We start from the raw sequence: 17644 nt of genomic DNA on the forward strand, positions 1-17644 counted from the left end.
ATGTAATCAGTGTGTAAACTTGTTGTTAATGTGTAGCCATTAACTGTCTTCTCCTCTTATAAAAATCAATAATAAAAAAAAAGTAAAACAAAATCGAACAATTGTGTTTTTCAGTACAGTATCATTAAACATTGGCTGAATGCTATTGAAAAGGAATCACTCCACACCTCTCCCAAATCCACAATCCTTATTTTCATTAATCAAAATTGATCATATAAAGTGGTCCAACTGGAAGGAGGAGATCAACTGGAAAGTGGGAAATGACAATTTTGTGCAGTCCAATATCATAAAAAAGGATTTCATTGTGAGGAGTTTTGATACACAGGTTGCATTTATATTTCATGCAAATGTTGTGTAAAGCTTGAAAATGTATCTATTTTACTTCCTCCTCCGTAGGGTGGATATGGAGAAACATGTGAAGTTTTGATTCAGCATCATCCTAGACTATTTCAGACAATTGTTCAAATGACTCAGAATGAAGATCTTCGTGAAAATATGGTAATGCTTCTGTTTATTATAAGTTTATACAAAGAATAATGTTAGACCCCTGACATGATTGTAGAGAAAAAGGATAATTTGTATGATTTATTTTAATCCATTTTTTTAGGAGCTCTCTTTATTAATCCCTTGGGGCAGTTATCCCCATATTCTCTTGGGACAGTTAACCCGATAACTTTGATGGGCAAAAAGTTTGGTTATTTGCTCCTTTGATTTCTTACTTGGCAAAATTAGTGGGGGTATATTTTCTTTCTTCTTCACAAATCAAATGTATTAATACTGGTCCTATTAAATGGTGGTGTAAATATCACTGTACACTTTCCTTCTCATTTGACTGGGCTGCGGGTATATCCAGACCCATCTAGTCACCTTCTATGTAGAGTCTTCTTTCAAATGCTTCTTTCTCTTATGTCCTCAAAGTAGGGATCAGCAATGACTTTGTCATAGTCTGTCTCTAGAGGTATCCGACTACTAGCCTATATATGTTTTTAATTTTTCTTTTCTGGCTTGCATACTGCCTACATGATACGTTTTCTTCAGTGCAACATGATTGAACACTATCACTGTTTAGAAGGTACATTATTCTGCCATTATTTTTACCAAATCATCCAGGCCAGAGTCCTTTTACCACATTTGCCAGGTCTGTTCCCAAAGGCCAAAACAATTAGTGGCAATTGGAGCATCCATTGTAACCAGTATTTCCGTTGTAACTCCAGACACCAGGTGCTTTTGTGAGCTTAGTAAATACCCAGTGTTAGACCTGTCTGGATTTTTTGCGCAGTCCCTCCTCATTATTCTTTATTTTGTCCCCTTTTTGCCCCTCATATCCTTACTATTTTTGTGTCTACTACTTTTTATAGGTGTTGGTCAAGGGGATAGGTGTTCTTTCTTCCCCCCATAATCTTTTACCTCAGGCCCAGAGGCCTGTTCTGACAGGAAAGTTGGAACCACACAAAATGGTGGCTTCCAACTGCCCCAACTGTCGCACCCAGAACTTGGCCATAGCTTAACATAGGGCATTCCAGAACCTTCTGGTCCATGCTGGACCACTGAAGGGCAGCCTATAAAAGGCGGAATGTTGGACAGCCATTTTGTCTGTCAGTGAGGAGCAGCTAGAGTGAAGGTTGAGGTCCAGTAGGGGTAGGATTCTGAAGGGTGGTTCCCTCTACAAGAGTAGCCCCCTATCAAGACTTTCCACCTCCTAGGTCCTGTTGTCCTAGCCAAGTTAGCCCATCCTGCTGATCCTGGATAGATAGGTGAAGGGGTTAACTTTAGTAGCCTTGGGAGCTGCGAAGAACCCTGCCTTGGGAGCTGACCTAAGAGTTCCCCTGGGTCCCTAATCTGTCCAGTAAGGAGGGATAGGGGTCTAGTGCTGAGGAAGTGCTCTGTGGACTTATTCTAAAAGAGCCTCCCCATTTGTATCCCCCCTCCTCGTCATATTGAAGAAGAGAAGGTCTTCCATTGGACTAATACCAGATTTGCATATCCCCAAACTGATCCTGTGACAGATAGCAAGCTTCCTCACCTGTCGGGTCTGAGAGAGAGCTGAGGAACCTGAATCCTGCTTGCCACCGATAGCGGGACCCCTGGGGCACTTGACGCGCTATGTGGCAGCGCCCCCGCAGGCTCCACTGAGCCCGAGAAGCCTTACGAGGCTTCCCTTTGTGAACGGGACCCCGGGGGCGCCTACCGCGCTGTGGAGAAGTTGTCAACAGTGACCTAGTTCTGAGGGAAGTGGAAGCGCTAACGCGCATGCCCGCCAGATACTGATCCCCGGAAGGAGGGGCACCAAGAGGAAGCAGGCCCGTGAGCAGCGCGTCCCTTCTGGGAGCAGGCGCAGTGAGAGGGAGACACCAGCGTGAGCGCCTTCCGCGCATGACGGCGGGAGTAGCAGTCCCCGCCGGTCAACACTGAGGAGGCGCGCCGGCTTTTCCAAACTGCCGAGAAATCCGCCCTCTCCCTCCCGCTCGAGCGCCACACTGAGGAGCTGGCCCGAGCAGGGGGAGAGTGTGAAGAGGCCCGGTAGGGGCCGGGGGCACAAAGTGATATCAGCCCTGGTTTTCCTCTCCTCTAGAGCCACGTTGAGGAGCTGGCTCGAGGGTGGGGAAGTGAACGCTGAGGAGCCTTCTGAGGTGTGAGAGCCTCGCCTGCCTTAGTTCCCCGACCCCCCCCCCCCCTACTAAGCCTGATTCAGGACGAGTCCAGCCAGAACACCAACAAGTAAGGAGGGGAATTACTGGGGGAAGCGGCGCTAGCATCTCCAGGGCAGTGATTAAGGCACTAATCGTTTTTCCTTCCTGGAGAACTCAGGCTGGGAAGCAGCATTAAGGAGTGTGTTGAACAATTGAAGGTTGTAGCTCAGAGTAAAGCTTGCTGCTTAATAATTAAACATTGAGAAAGAGTTAGTAATCCTGGAAATAGAATTACTGGGCATATGACTTATGAATGCATTGAAGGATACTGTTATTATGAATTCCTAATGCCAGTGACTCTGCTAAAAAGAAAGCTAATACCTTTTTAACATCTGTTTTGCTTATATTGAATGTTAGTTTTCTCTCCCCAAATCTTTAGCAGATTGTGATTTCACCTGATTAATGACAAATGTACTGTTTTGTTAAAACTACTTGGTAAATTGCTTAGCCGGTTAAAAGTGGTTGCTATTACTGAGATAACCTGAAATGTATTAAGTGGTATATTTTGAAAACAAAGAGTATATTATTTTTATAAAGCAGTACTTATTTTTCCACATTATTGGTGTAGCGTTATTTTTGTGTGATATTGCGTGGGTTTACTTTTGGGTGGTCTGCAACCTTAACACTGTGCCTCTGAAGTATATGTCTTGCCCTAGGCCAGGCTACCCCAGGTTCTAACACCCAGTACCTCCTTTTAGAGTTTGGCTTTCAAACTGTAGTAACACCGAAAAGTCCAGGCCTACTTTCAAAGTTTGATGAAGTTCTAGTAACTCAGATTTAGTCAATAGAATATGTATATTACCCTTCTGTGCAGTTCATATAAAATGAAATAGGACCTTTCTGTTCAAATCAGTGTGGGGACAGTCTGACATTTCTTATGTAGTAGCAGCACAATTCTAGTGGATGTGTTGGAAAGGGGCAGGGACAACAAATTATTTCCCTGAATGCAGTTTAGGCAGTGTTTCTCTGGCTTGGCCCATCAATTCAGAATTGCCACGACGACCTCAGCAATTGTACCGCTGATAGTAGACCAACAGGGTTGAAAGTTACTGGACCTCCCACAAGCAAAATGGTCCTGTTGCTAAACTGGAGGGATTCACCCCAGAGTCTTCTTAAGCTCTTTGGTCGCTCCTCATTGTCTTGTACACAGAATGTAGGGATGCTCTCACAAGTGAGACGCTGAAAGAGATTTAGACTGGAAAGTATACTATTGTTATGTTTGGATCACACACTCCGTAGATTCACTCGTCCTTCACTCAGGTACTGTAAAATTCAAGTGGGTTTGTTGGTGTGCAGCAAGGTATCGTCTTTTGTTCCTAGACGTGTATTAATTATTGCAAACAATTGCGCTATCCACATGTGGAAGGGTCCCTTTTGTGCACTGCCAGGTTCCAAATGTAAATCAAAATTCAATCATTTAATCAAAGAATCAAAATTTTGATTCTTTGATTAAATGATGAATTTTGGTTTCCATTTGTAACCTGGCAGTGCACAAAAGGGACGCTTCCACATGTAGATAGCGCGATTGTTTGAAAGAAATTTAGAAACATTATGTCTGTTTTGATGCAATGTTTCATGGGTTGGGCTGAACAGCTGCATTAGCACTTTGATCTGCGGGAGCTTCTAGTCATCATGCAGCAGGGTCCTCATGGCAAAGTTTATATCCTAGCAGTTCTTTGAGATGAGTTACAGCACATTCTCAGTTCACAATGCAGTCTTCTTCCACTCCCCTAGGTTGTAAACTGTTCATCCTCCGCCATATTGTCTGTCTCTGATCTTTTCCTCTTTACTAATGCACAGAGCTTCGCTTGAAGTACATTATGGCCCTGTTTCTAGGGCCACATTTGCTCTCAAATCATTGACAGTTGGTGCCATTCCAACCCCTCGCTTATGTCTTGTCTAGTGCTTTAACATTTGTACCACAACATATCCTGATATGTACAGTGTTGCAGGATCCATTGTTGGTGGCCAGCCTTCTAGATGCTTATTCACTCAACAGCCTGAGACTGTCTCTTCAGTTCTTTCCTAGTCTCTTCAGTTACTTCCTAGTCTGAACATGTGATATTGTAGTTGGTTCTCAATCTTGCTAATCCTGTGGGGTATATGTAAAGAACAGAAAATTATGTACTGATCCATTATTTAGAGTTGATAATACGCAAACAAATAAGAGCTACAGCAGGAGAAGAACTTTGGTCAGTCTCAGTGCTCAGAGTATTTACCCTGTTACGTTTGTTACATTGATTCCAAGTTTGCTAAACGTGGGCATTTGCTCTGTCTTGTAAATTATAGCTGAGAAAAAAGCCTGCTTATAGCAAATATTCCCGTGTCCTCCAGCAGGTCCCTCGTGGAGCTGGATTGCACAGTAACGGGAGCAGAGTGTCAACGTCTGTGTATGCTTTATGATGATACTGCATGCCAAGAGATGGCATTGCCGGTTATATGATGGCTGCAGCTGAACATATTGTTAGTGTATCTGATTACATCAGGACTATTCCTGGCAACTGTTAGCTGTACCTGGACACACACTTAACTTTTTTTAATTAATTTTACACCTCATTAAGTTTTTATTTTTTTACTCAATATATTGGAGTCAAAAAGCATGTAAGATCACTCTGTTACCTTCCTTGGACAGTCAAAGGCTGTGTTGTGTGATGTCACATGCACTACCACTTTGCATTTAGTGAATTCACCTCCATGGACCCTCTCAAACTGAGGCCATGGCCTAGCACTGATTTACTACAATCCCAAAACATTTTTTCTGAAAGTGAAAAAATAACACTGTCTGTTAGGCCTTCTGTCCTGGGATTTAACCTCCACATTTCATCTCTGCCCATCCTGACATCACACTGGCCAAAATCCTTAAAATGAGAAAATAAGTGAATCTAAATTCTGATCAGCAAAAAGCGAACAATAAGAAGATAAACATTTTACAGAAGATATCTTAGCGTAATATTTCTTAGGGTGGGGGGAACTTGCGGAGTTTCACTCTGTGGAATCCCGAGAGTTACATAAAAACTTTGAGATTCTGATGAGTTCCCAGAGCGGGTGGAATTTGGCAGGGTGCGAGGCTCGCACTGATTTTTAGCACCAGGAGCTTAGTCTTTGCTGTAAAATCACTGCAAAAGGGACCACATGGCATGTCAGAGGGTGCTGCTTCTATCTTCTGCTCAAGTAGATATGTCGATTGCTTGAGGCAGCTTTCTCAACGCGAAGAGTCGCAACCTGCTGCGACATTTCATGTTAAGAAATCTGACCAGGAGGCGTTCTAGCACCTGAAAATCACGCTTGGGGATGCAAAATCTTGCTCGTCAACTCAATGTTGGCGAGCCGCGTGTTAGAATATGCTCCACAACATGGCGATTGGTGGAGGTTTGCTGGAATTCTGTATTCCAAGCGGAACGTAGAGTGGGCAAAACACCGCAAACTCTGCCGATGGAGCAGAATTTTCATCCACCCCATAATATTTCTTAGAGGGATGTAAATTATTTTTACTCTTTCTCAAATGCAATTCTTTGTTATGTTATGTCAGATGAAAACTAGTGTATAAGATGTTCCTTAGTTTAAGAGAAGTAAAGTTTGTTCATGAACTTGTGTTTCAGCTTGATAAAATGATTTTCAGCACCCTTTATCCTGTATGACCATCATTAAGTTATCTCTCTGCTTCGCTTAGCATTTCATAAAAAGAATGAGAACATTGTATTTTCACCTATTTGCCAACCGTACATAAAAGTTTAATTGGTGCATTAAATAACCTATAACTACCCATAGAAATGCATGTAATTATGTTATAGTTTACTGTGATATTTCAACTTTGTTTCATTTTCTGTAGTTGCGACAGGTATTGGAGCATTTATCACAGCAAACTGAAAGCCAGTATCTGAAGATCCTCACAAGCCTTGCTGAAGTGGCTACAACAAATGGTCACAAACTGCTGAGGTAAGTACTGTCAAAGGGTAGTCTGGTATCCCAAAATCTTGCACACTTGGTGTCCTCTCTGTCAAGAGGCGAGGATTGCTTATGACAATCTTAGGTCACCCTTCATAAACAAAGTAGAATCTGTCCACACCAACATTGTTACAGCTGCTTCACCCCTCACCCACACTGCAATCAAACCCCCATCTACTTTTCTCTTCTGCAAGTTTACTCCTGCATATAGAATCGTACAACTTTAAGTATCCTTCAAAACAGGTGAAATCATGGTCATTAAGACACTGAAACACACTATCATGCTCCCACTCCCCATATCAACAAACACTAACCCTAATTAGAGACCCATCTCACAACTTTTCTTGCATTGTATAGATACTGCAAATGGTAGTAACTGCACAATTAGCTTCCAACCTAAGTGACTTTCTGTGAGGTTTCCACCAATTTTGGGGAAGGAAAGCATGATGTTGAACATCATGCACTGCACACTGTTCAAGACATATGGCAGTTGCGCACCTTGATCCTAATGTATGTGGCATGTTGTGCTGTGAAACATACAATACTGCTTGACAACCTGGTAAAGTCCTGGTGTCCGGGACACTGTCCTCACCTAGTTCATTTCCTTACTAATCCACCACACCAATCAGGTCAAACTGGGCTCAATCATATCAGTTTCTGCAATCCCATTTGGAGACACCCTGGGATCTAATTTCTCATCAGGCCTCTTTAACTTTCACTTGATCATCCTGGCTTGTGTGTTGTACAGCAAGCGTTAATGAATTTGGGGCCATGCCCAGTTGCACCAAAGGCTCTGTTTCTTACAGGTCTACTGACTGCCTCATTTAATTTTATTTATTCTGCTCGAGACAATTGCTCATGCCTTCGCAGCTTGCATTTCTCTCCTCTTTTTCGTGTCCTGTTTGAGATAAGTGGCTGAACCTTCTCGATCTAATTCTACTAATCTATGTTCATATATGGATCTCTCGCAAATTAAATTCACCAGTATTATTCACTGCTTTCCAGAGGTGTACATACCAGCTAGGCATGTCAGTTCCCCGCATAACGTGTCTAATACAGGGGTTCCCTCTTGCGTTGGCTCATAATTGTGCCTATCTGAGGCGAATGACATTCCTTTTCATGCTGATGTTAGCAGATGACCAGACCTTCAATCTCTCAATGCAGTTACAAGCATCAACACAGCCATCAACCCAAGTTGAAAGCCCAACACAAAACACACACCTTTTATGGTTGCCGCTTGGCCCACTTATTCTTTGGTTGAAATTATCCTAGATGATCCTGTCACCTTTCAACATGCTGGTCTCAGTGCCAGATGTTGGATGAGTAAACTCAAGAGTTTTTATAATGATGTACTTGCCTTGACCTGGTTGAGTCAAACTTAGACTATGATGCTCCTAAGTCTGAACTGAAGCTGTCCTCTTATAATACTGTCCACTTTTAGAGTACCAAAGGGTGGTGTTTGAAACAACTTATTAAATTACGGCTCACTGGTTCCCTACCTGCTCTCTACTTATCACTTCTCCTTTGTGTTAGATGTTTGCTGAGGTGTATATATTTGGAGGCATTCCAATGTTAATGGCTGTGGAAAACACAAAAGAACCTTAAAGACCATGAGCTTAAAGAAGTTACTGCTACTTTCAATGGCAGTTCTATTTTGACTGCTCATCCTGCCCCAGTGCTGCATCTTATCCCTCGTCAGTTCTAGAGACAAAGAGCTAATTGCCTTTTCTTTTTCTTGCTTTTATACAATTTCACGTTGCCTCAGACGAATCCAGAAATTGACCCTGCTAAGGGTTATGAAGTAGAGTAGAAATATACAAGGTGATATTTTGCTAGGATGTTTTAGAGGATATCTTGTCTGAAGAAGCGGTCTGCACCCCCAGTGGAGACCGGGCTACTGGTTCAGGTGCTTTCCATCAAGTCTTCGGAGAGGTCTCTGGGTACCCTTCTAGTCTGCTATGATGAAGGTAGCTTTAGAAATATGGTAGAACATTCACTCCAGTTAGGTTCTAAACAGAAAATTTGACTGCAAGCACATACCACCATACGTTACTTGATTTTGCATCCACTGGTTCAGTCATTTGCAGTTGCTGAACGATATAGGTGCAGCAAGAGCCCCACTTCCTAGCTTCTGCACCAGTTCATAAGAATGGCAAGTTTCTTGCCTGCATTGACAAGGTGGTGATCCAGAAATCATCCAGATGTTGATTTGGCAAGTTGCAACAACACAATGTTATATTTTATTTGTACATCAAAACGTTTTGGCTGTTGGAGAACACATCCGATATTTAAAATGTCATTGAAAGAGTATCCGAAGTTTAAACAAGTCTTCAGTTTCTTTCACAATAAAGGATGAAGAGACCTGACGGGACAAGGAAAAATTCCCTAACTTTTTTTGCGGCCACTAAGAAAAGCCTATCACCAAAATTAGCTTGTCTAGTTTTAAGAATATACATCAGGAATTGATCAGTTGACTCAAGGGTGCAGGATGAAGGCTTCAATTGAGATGTTTCTTTCAGGAATAGCTGGACTTTGGAATCAAGTAATAGGATGTATAATTGTGATGGCTTCGAAAACTATTCTATTCATGATAGAAAGATATGTGTGTCTCTTCAGTCCAGTAATGAGTGAGGCTACCATGTTCTGAACATAGTGTAAATGCCTGAATTAACTTGTTGGGCAAGTTCAGATAAAGTTAATTTCTGAAATCTAGCCTGGCATGAATGATAGCTAATGCAGTGTCAGTATGCAGCTCTAGGTTAATTTCGGGAAGGATTTTCCTGAGATGTTTCATCTGCTGGAAGGAGGATGTGGATACTTCGGAGTCTTGAGTCTGCACTGATAGCTGAGTGTCTATATTGACACCTAGCTTATCTACACTGCTGCTGGGGTGGGTGGAGAATACAAGAGACTGGCCATTGGGTTGGAGTCCATGTGTCTAGAGAGGGGTTTAGTTAATAAAAACTCAGTTTATTGGGGTGCAGTTTTAGAAAGTTGAACCACATCCAATTTTAGATTAATGTGAGAACAGAGGGAAGAAAGTAATCAGGCTTGCAGAATTCCATAGAAGGAAATGCTTAGTATTCAACCTAAGCTAGGTTAAGTAAAATCTAAACTGAGGATTTCTGACTATAAATAAAATTCTGTGGCCTTCAGTAAACCATGGGTATATAAACTCTTTCAACTGGGAATCCCATTAACTTAACCATCCGCTCACTCTCATAGGTCTTATAAAGCTTGTCCAGTATCTTACATTTCACCTTCCCATCAATGTCGTCTGGATTTTCAAAATGTTTGGAAACACCCGAATCCACAAACAACTCGGTTTCATGTATTTAAGCCAGGGCGTATGTAAAACGTAATCCAACCTTAAACAGTCCATCAGCACAGCTTTTGAGAAGCATTTTCTCTTTTGACCCAAATTGTAAGCCTTAACAGGATGGGGCAATTAGTACTAAAATCAGAAATATAAGGCTTCCCGGAAATCTCTTAACAGCTTCCACAGATATCAGTATTTGTTAAGTTCAAATAGAAGGGAGATTTTTCCAATCTAATGAGGCTGCAAATTGCAAGCCCAAGTAAGTAAAACAGGGAACTCTATTGACTTTTAAACTATCTATTCAATGAGTTTTGATTTTAGAATGCCTAGGCCCGCAAGTCATAATATAAGATTTGGGTCGACTTTTATTTAAATCTAAATTTTCCATGAAAAGGTTAAACAAACGTTGAAGGCCATTTGCCGTTCTGGATAGTAAAACCGGGACTGGACGTCTCCTCACCTGTGGTAAATCTTTCCCCCTTGAACAAAAAATTGTTACAAACTGTTGATATAAAATGAAAACTAAGCCAATACACATCCCTGTCTTACCCCTTTCACTGAGGCTAGTTCCTCTGTACATACCCCAGTGGGAGCGTAAGAACCCCTAACCAGTGTCTTGATGAAACCTCTTTAAAATAGTGATCAGCGGCTTTTCAACCCCAGCAGCCTCCATCAGAAGCATTGGTTTAGATCGATTCACAGATTCAAATTCTGCCTTTCAATCTATAAAATGCATATGGATGGAGCTATTTTTTGCCTTAGTATATTTGTCCATAATAAAAAGGAGATTGAGACACTTCTCAATTGTTCCGAATCCTGGCGAAAGCCATACTGTACATCTTTTAAAAACAATCCCCTTTTCATCTGCCCAACTCTCAAGTCTGGCTAGGACTTTTACCTATCAGTTGGTCACACTCTGCTTCTGAGGCTCTGAGATAAAAACATCAGCATTCTGAGTCACCTGGTGCACCCACCAGCATTGTAGAGAAGACATCAGTGAATCCTGTTTGAAAGTGAACTTTCCTATGCAGCACAAATCAGCATAGCTGGATAAAACTTACTCTACCAGTTGACAATGACGAGGAAGATTCTACTCTTATCAAGCTTCTCCCATTGAAGTAGCAAGATTGCATCATGTAAAGGGTTTCATGTCAGTGTAAATTGAATTTGTTGGCATCATTGGACGTTACATGTTCACAGATTGTCTCAACCTTTTTCAGATTTCTCAGCTTGTCGTACCTTTATTATATTGTGTTGCCTATAAAAGTTTGCAGTGATATTTAATTTGTTGTGCAAAATGTCATATATTGAAACAACACTGACCATAAAAAGCATATTAAATGGTGCAGTAAGATGCAAACATCATCCACTATGTAATGTATTGCTGACAGATCCCCATAACTCCACCTCCTATTGTTTTACATAATACTGCCTATAAATCTACTATCAATTGAGCTACCATTCCTTTATCAGTCTCTTTTGTTCACGTCCCACAGTTCACATAATCCATCACTTCCTTGAGTCATTTGTTGTTACCCAACTCTCTTTTGCATCTTGTATTTCTATCTTCTAACCACATCCCGTCTCAATCTTCTCTCTGTGTGTGGCTTCCCTTATATTTATTTTGTCCTTTCTCATGTCTTAAGAGCAGTTTTAGAAGAGTGAATGAAACATGAGCCTTGATACTTATCAGCGGAGAATACTAGCTTGTGCCTTCCTCTGCCACTATGCGTTTTTAGGGCTCGGCCTCCGCCCACGAAAGTGGGAGGAGTTTCAAGCTCCTAATGTTAAAGAGAAAAAAAAAGTTTCTCCTAGGGCTTTGGCGAGACACATTCCACACATTCCTTAGTGTGTTATGTCATCTGGCCAGTGATTCATCTTCGCTGTGGTGTCTTTTTAATAGCCTTGAAGTGATAGGCTAAATGTCGTTTTGGTCGGCCATGTTTGGCATTTTTCGTTCGTGTGCGCGCAAAGAAGTACATTAATTATAATTAGGAGCTGTCAGGGTGCCTCCGTAAGTGAATCCAGATGGCCGGGCGCGTTCACCATTCAGCAGCGCTCAGCGCGCAGCTGCTGCATGCCAGGCCGGGAAAGGGCTTCATTAGCCTCACTCATCCGGCGCTGAGACAGCAAGACACGGGGGCCCACGGCCCCCTCCCATATCTGTAACGGCGAAACAGGACAGATGCAATAAAGAGTGCCTACGAGCTGGCTAGATGCACCATGGAGCGCTTCGAATTGGGTAAAAGATGCCCGTTTCAAAGCAGCCACATGCAACTTAACATACTTACAAGCGGGCGTGTGTGTACTTTACGGGGTGCTTCGAGTCATTCTGGGTGAAATAGCGAGCGCTTCGAAGAGGGCAGTGAGTAAAGAGTGCTACTTGTCTGCTGAATCATTCAGCCAGAGGAAGTCTCTGCCGAAGCTGTGAAAGCTGACATCTACAACCCTTCTGCACTCAGGCACATCCCGCGTTATTCACACCACCTCAGCCCTGCACGGCAGGCTTCATGGCAGTGGTGTAGCGCAAAGTGATGGCAGAGGCCTCCGAGTTTCACAGATGATTGCCCACCAAGGAGCAAGGCCTGGTGCCCTGAGCAGCCAGCCTGACGCCCTTCCTCCCCCTGAGCCACTTGCTCGGACCTTAACATGAAAATACAAAAGGAATGAATGCGTTGGTTTCGTCCCTCCTTCTGCCCAGAGCTTGCAGAGTGGCGGTGTTTTCTGCTGGACTCAATAAAATGTGTTTGGGGTTTGTGGTCTGACCAGAGGATTCTGGGGGCTCCCTGTAGTTCTTATACAAAAGTGGCTTGCACAATGAAGTCCGGCCGTCGCATAAACGGTGTCTGCAGCCTTTGCAGGGAAAGGCCCGGTTGCCAGACCCAGGGGACCTGCCAGCCTTCGGCTCAGGACCGGCTCCAGGAGTGTTGATGTGAATGGGCCACGGGTTTGTTTGGGTGGGCCACTGTGGGTCCAATTTTTGTCAATTCTGTAACCCCAAGTTTTACATCATATCTTCCTCCAAACAGGCATAACGAGCATATAGAGAGATATTTTAGAGTAGCAGCGGATGCCTATGCTCAACAGCTCATCTCTTATAATTTCCAGCAGGCTAGGCTTAAGCACCAGCAGCACCAGGATTCCAAGCAGATTGTAACAGCAGTTCAACGTTAAGGAGGTACCTGTAACCACACCGGAGCCTTGACAGGAAGACAGGCACTGAAAGCTTCATCCGGGTTCGAGCCTGAAGCCTGGCTCTGGCTCAGCCTGAGGTCTTGTTGGAAAATTCGAGCCCATAATAAGCCGAACTATTATGAACTTTCTGCCTGCCACCCTCAATCTCATCAGGATGTGGCGTCACAGCGAGAGCTTCCAACTTTGAAACTGAACAAGCTAGGTTTGAGTCATGGTGTTGGCTCAACATCCTGTGATTTTGGGCAAATCTCAAGTGCCTAAAATAAATGAATGTTACCATGTACATTGTAACTGGTGTTCATGTGAAGCGCTTCAATATCTCCAGGTAGAGTTCACACTAGATAAAAATCTTAGAAAACCTGGAAGGTAAAAACCAAAGCACTAACATAAGAAGGAGAGACAATTAGCCATTTAGCGGCTGATTTGTACAAAGTGAAAACATAAAACCTGGATAAATTGCAGCATTTCCACTGAAATTGTGTGAGCTTGGGCAAATATTTCATTTCACCAAAACTCGATGTTCTTCATATTTTCACATTCAGATACATGAATTAGAAAACCAACTATACAAAACCTATTGCGCTTCATTCAATAGACTAATGTTGCTCTTTAATTATCAGGGCCCACGTGACAACTGTTTTGCCTGTTGATTCACTAATAGCACTGCCACTAGTGTGAGGCCAGTGGCAGGCATGACTGTAAGCTCATGTTTAAAAATTATCACTTATAACAAGTGTGTTAGTGCAGCACTGTATTGTCACATATTTATGTCAAAGCTTCCTTGTGTTAAAGAAATACAGTCTCATCAATATTTTAAAAAGTGTATCATATTTTACATGATGTTTGTTATATGTTTTTACATAGCAAACATTTTCAGGGCTCGGATTGTGCATGGCTCTAAGAGCCAAGCCAGAGCCTGAGCTCGGCTCTCCCTGTTACTTGTTTCCTCTCTCACCTCTCACCTCTAACCCCAAAACCCATTTTCAATTTTAAAGACGGTGAAAACAACATTTCGACATGCTGACGTTGAGATTGATGGAGCACTTAACAGGTGCCTTCTCCGTGGTCTCTTCTGCCGTGATTGGGTGGGCCAAAGTTCACATTTGGGTGGGCCTGGCCCCTGCTTTGGCTCCTCGTAACCATGGGCAGAAGGAGACACTGGCTGAAGAACCATTAACTCACTGATGTACTCGACCAGCGTTCAACCCTGTTGCCTCGTGAATATACAAAGATTGCAGCAACATTAACCAACTGAGCCATCTTACCCGGTTACGAGGGTGTGATCTGCAAATTAAACACGGAGCTTAGAGAATGTACAGTCGCTCAACTAGGTTTGTCCATTGGATTCTTCCCTGAGACCTGCAGGCTACACCCATACCTCAGCAGCAGGAGCATTAACCCTCAGGACTGTTTTACCAGCTAGTGCGCTTCCATTTGTTTTCGGGCTTCCATAGCCGCCTGCGTGTGATGGGACTACGGGCAGTGCAGAGTGCAGAATCAGAGTGCAGAATCAGAGTGCAGAATCAGAGTGCAGAATCAGAGTGCAGTTTGAGAGTGCAGAGTGCAGTTTGAGAGTGCAGTTTGAGAGTGCAGTTTGAGAGTGCAGTTTGAGAGTGCAGATTGAGAGTGCAGTTTGAGAGTGCAGTATGAGAGTTGAGAGTGCAGATTGAGAGTGCAGATTGAGAGTGCAGATTGAGAGTGCAGATTGAGAGTGCAGAGTGCAGTTTGAGAGTGGAGAGTGCAGATTGAGAGTGCAGATTGAGAGTGCAGATTGAGAGTGCAGATTGAGAGTGCAGATTGAGAGTGCAGATTGAGAGTGCAGTTTGAGAGTGCAGTATGAGAGTGCAGTATGAGAGTTGAGAGTGCAGATTGAGAGTGCAGAATCAGAGTGCAGAGTGCAGATTGCAGTTTGAGAGTGCAGATTGAGAGTGCAGAGTGCAGATTGAGAGTGGAGAGTGCAGTTTGAGAGTGCAGATTGAGAGTGCAGAGTGGCAGTGAGTGCAGAGTGGCAGTGAGTGCAGAGTGGCAGTGAGTGCAGAGTGGCAGTGAGTGCAGAGTGACAGTGAGTGCAGAGTGACAGTGAGGGCAGAGTGACAGTGAGGGCAGAGTGACAGTGAGGGCAGAGTGACAGTGAGTGCAGAGTGACAGTGAGTGCAGACTGAGTGCAGAGTGACAGTGAGTGCAGACTGAGTGCAGAGTGACAGTGAGTGCAGAGTGACAGTGAGTGCAGAGTGAGTGCAGAGTGAGTGCAGAGTGAGTGCAGAGTGACAGTGAGTGCAGAGTGACAGTGAGTGCAGAGTGACAGCACAGTGACAGTGAGTGCAGAGTGACAGTGAGTGCAGAGTGACAATGAGTGCAGAGTGACAGTGAGTGCAAAGTGACAGTGAGGGCAGAGTGACAGTGAGGGCAGAGTGACAGTGAGGGCAGAGTGACAGTGAGGGCAGAGTGACAGTGAGTGCAGAGTAACAGTGAGGGCAGCCTGAGTGCAGAGTGACAGTGAGTGCAGACTGAGTGCAGAGTGACAGTGAGTGCAGAGTGACAGTGAGTGCAGAGTGACAGTGAGTGCAGAGTGACAGTGAGTGCAGAGTGGCAGTGAGTGCAGAGTGGCAGTGAGTGCAGAGTGGCAGTGAGTGCAGAGTGGCAGTGAGTGCAGAGTGGCAGTGAGTGCAGAGTGGCAGTGAGTGCAGAGTGGCAGTGAGTGCAGAGTGGCAGTGAGTGCAGAGTGGCAGTGAGTGCAGAGTGGCAGTGAGTGCAGAGTGGCAGTGAGTGCAGAGTGGCAGTGAGTGCAGAGTGGCAGTGAGTGCAGAGTGGCAGTGAGTGCAGAGTGGCAGTGAGTGCAGAGTGGCAGTGAGTGCAGAGTGACAGTGAGTGCAGAGTGACAGTGAGTGCAGAGTGACAGTGAGTGCAGAGTGACAGTGAGTGCAGAGTGACAGTGAGTGCAGAGTGAGTGCAGAGTGACAGTGAGTGCAGAGTGGCAGTGAGTGCAGAGTGGCAGTGAGTGCAGAGTGGCAGTGAGTGCAGAGTGGCAGTGAGTGCAGAGTGGCAGTGAGTGCAGAGTGGCAGTGAGTGCAGAGTGGCAGTGAGTGCAGAGTGGCAGTGAGTGCAGAGTGGCAGTGAGTGCAGAGTGGCAGTGAGTGCAGAGTGACAGTGAGTGCAGAGTGACAGGGAGTGAGTGCAGAGTGACAGTGAGTGACAGTGAGTGCAGAGTGACAGTGAGTGCAGAGTGACAGTGAGTGCAGAGTGACAGTGAGTGCAGAGTGACAGCAGAGTGACAGTGACAGCAGAGTGACAGTGACAGCAGAGTGACAGTGAGTGCAGAGTGACAGCAGAGTGACAGTGAGTGCAGAGTGACAGCAGAGTGACAGTGAGTGCAGAGTGACAGTGACAGCAGAGTGACAGCAGAGTGACAGTGACAGCAGAGTGACAGTGAGTGCAGAGTGACAGTGAGTGCAGAGTGACAGTGAGTGCAGAGTGACAGTGAGTGCAGAGTGACAGTGAGTGCAGAGTGACAGTGAGTGCAGAGTGACAGTGAGTGCAGAGTGACAGTGAGTGCAGAGTGACAGTGAGTGCAGAGTGACCGTGAGTGCAGAGTGACAGTGAGTGCAGAGTGACCGTGAGTGCAGAGTGACCGTGAGTGCAGAGTGACCGTGAGTGCAGAGTGACCGTGAGTGCAGAGTGACCGTGAGTGCAGAGTGACCGTGAGTGCAGAGTGACCGTGAGTGCAGAGTGACCGTGAGTGCAGAGTGACAGTGAGTGCAGAGTGACAGTGAGTGCAGAGTGACAGTGAGTGCAGAGTGACAGTGAGTGACAGTGAGTGCAGAGTGACAGCAGAGTGACAGTGAGTGCAGAGTGACAGTGAGTGCAGAGTGACAGTGAGTGCAGAGTGACAGTGAGTGCAGAGTGACAGTGAGTGCAGAGTGACAGTGAGTGCAGAGTGACAGTAGAGTGACAGTGAGTGCAGAGTGACAGTGAGTGCAGAGTGACAGTGACAGCAGAGTGACAGTGACAGCAGAGTGACAGCAGAGTGACAGTGACAGTGACAGCAGAGTGACAGCAGAGTGACAGTGAGTGCAGAGTGACAGTGAGTGCAGAGTGACAGTGAGGGCAGAGTGACAGTGAGGGCAGAGTGACAGTGAGGGCAGAGTGACAGTGAGGGCAGAGTGGCAGTGAGGGCAGAGTGACAGTGAGGGCAGAGTGGCAGTGAGGGCAGAGTGACTGCAGAGTGAGTGCAGAGTGAGTGCAGAGTGACAGTGAGTGCAGAGTGACAGTGAGTGCAGAGTGAGTGCAGAGTGACAGTGAGTGCAGAGTGACAGTGAGTGCAGAGTGACAGTGAGTGCAGAGTGACAGCAGAGGGACAGTGAGTGCAGAGTGACAGTGAGTGCAGAGTGACAGTGAGGGCAGAGTGACAGTGAGGGCAGAGTGACAGTGAGGGCAGAGTGACAGTGAGGGCAGAGTGACAGTGAGGGCAGAGTGACAGTGAGTGCAGAGTGACAGT

The 17644-nt window shown here is 44.8% G+C and overlaps 1 protein-coding gene across 4 annotated transcripts in view; it reads left to right on the plus strand.

Moving 5' to 3' along the window:
* Positions 1-17644, plus strand: part of HACE1 (HECT domain and ankyrin repeat containing E3 ubiquitin protein ligase 1) — a 302230-nt gene that overhangs the window by 70321 nt on the left and 214265 nt on the right. For all 4 annotated transcript variants that reach the window (XM_078648310.1, XM_078648311.1, XM_078648312.1 and 1 more), the window contains exons 9-10: positions 397-498; positions 6520-6626. In XM_078648310.1, coding sequence (XP_078504436.1) covers positions 397-498; positions 6520-6626 — 209 coding nt within the window. The remainder of the gene's footprint in view (positions 1-396; positions 499-6519; positions 6627-17644) is intronic.

The sequence above is a fragment of the Lissotriton helveticus genome, chromosome 6 (genome assembly GCF_964261635.1).
Source record: "Lissotriton helveticus chromosome 6, aLisHel1.1, whole genome shotgun sequence".
Classification (NCBI taxonomy): Eukaryota; Metazoa; Chordata; class Amphibia; order Caudata; family Salamandridae; genus Lissotriton; species Lissotriton helveticus.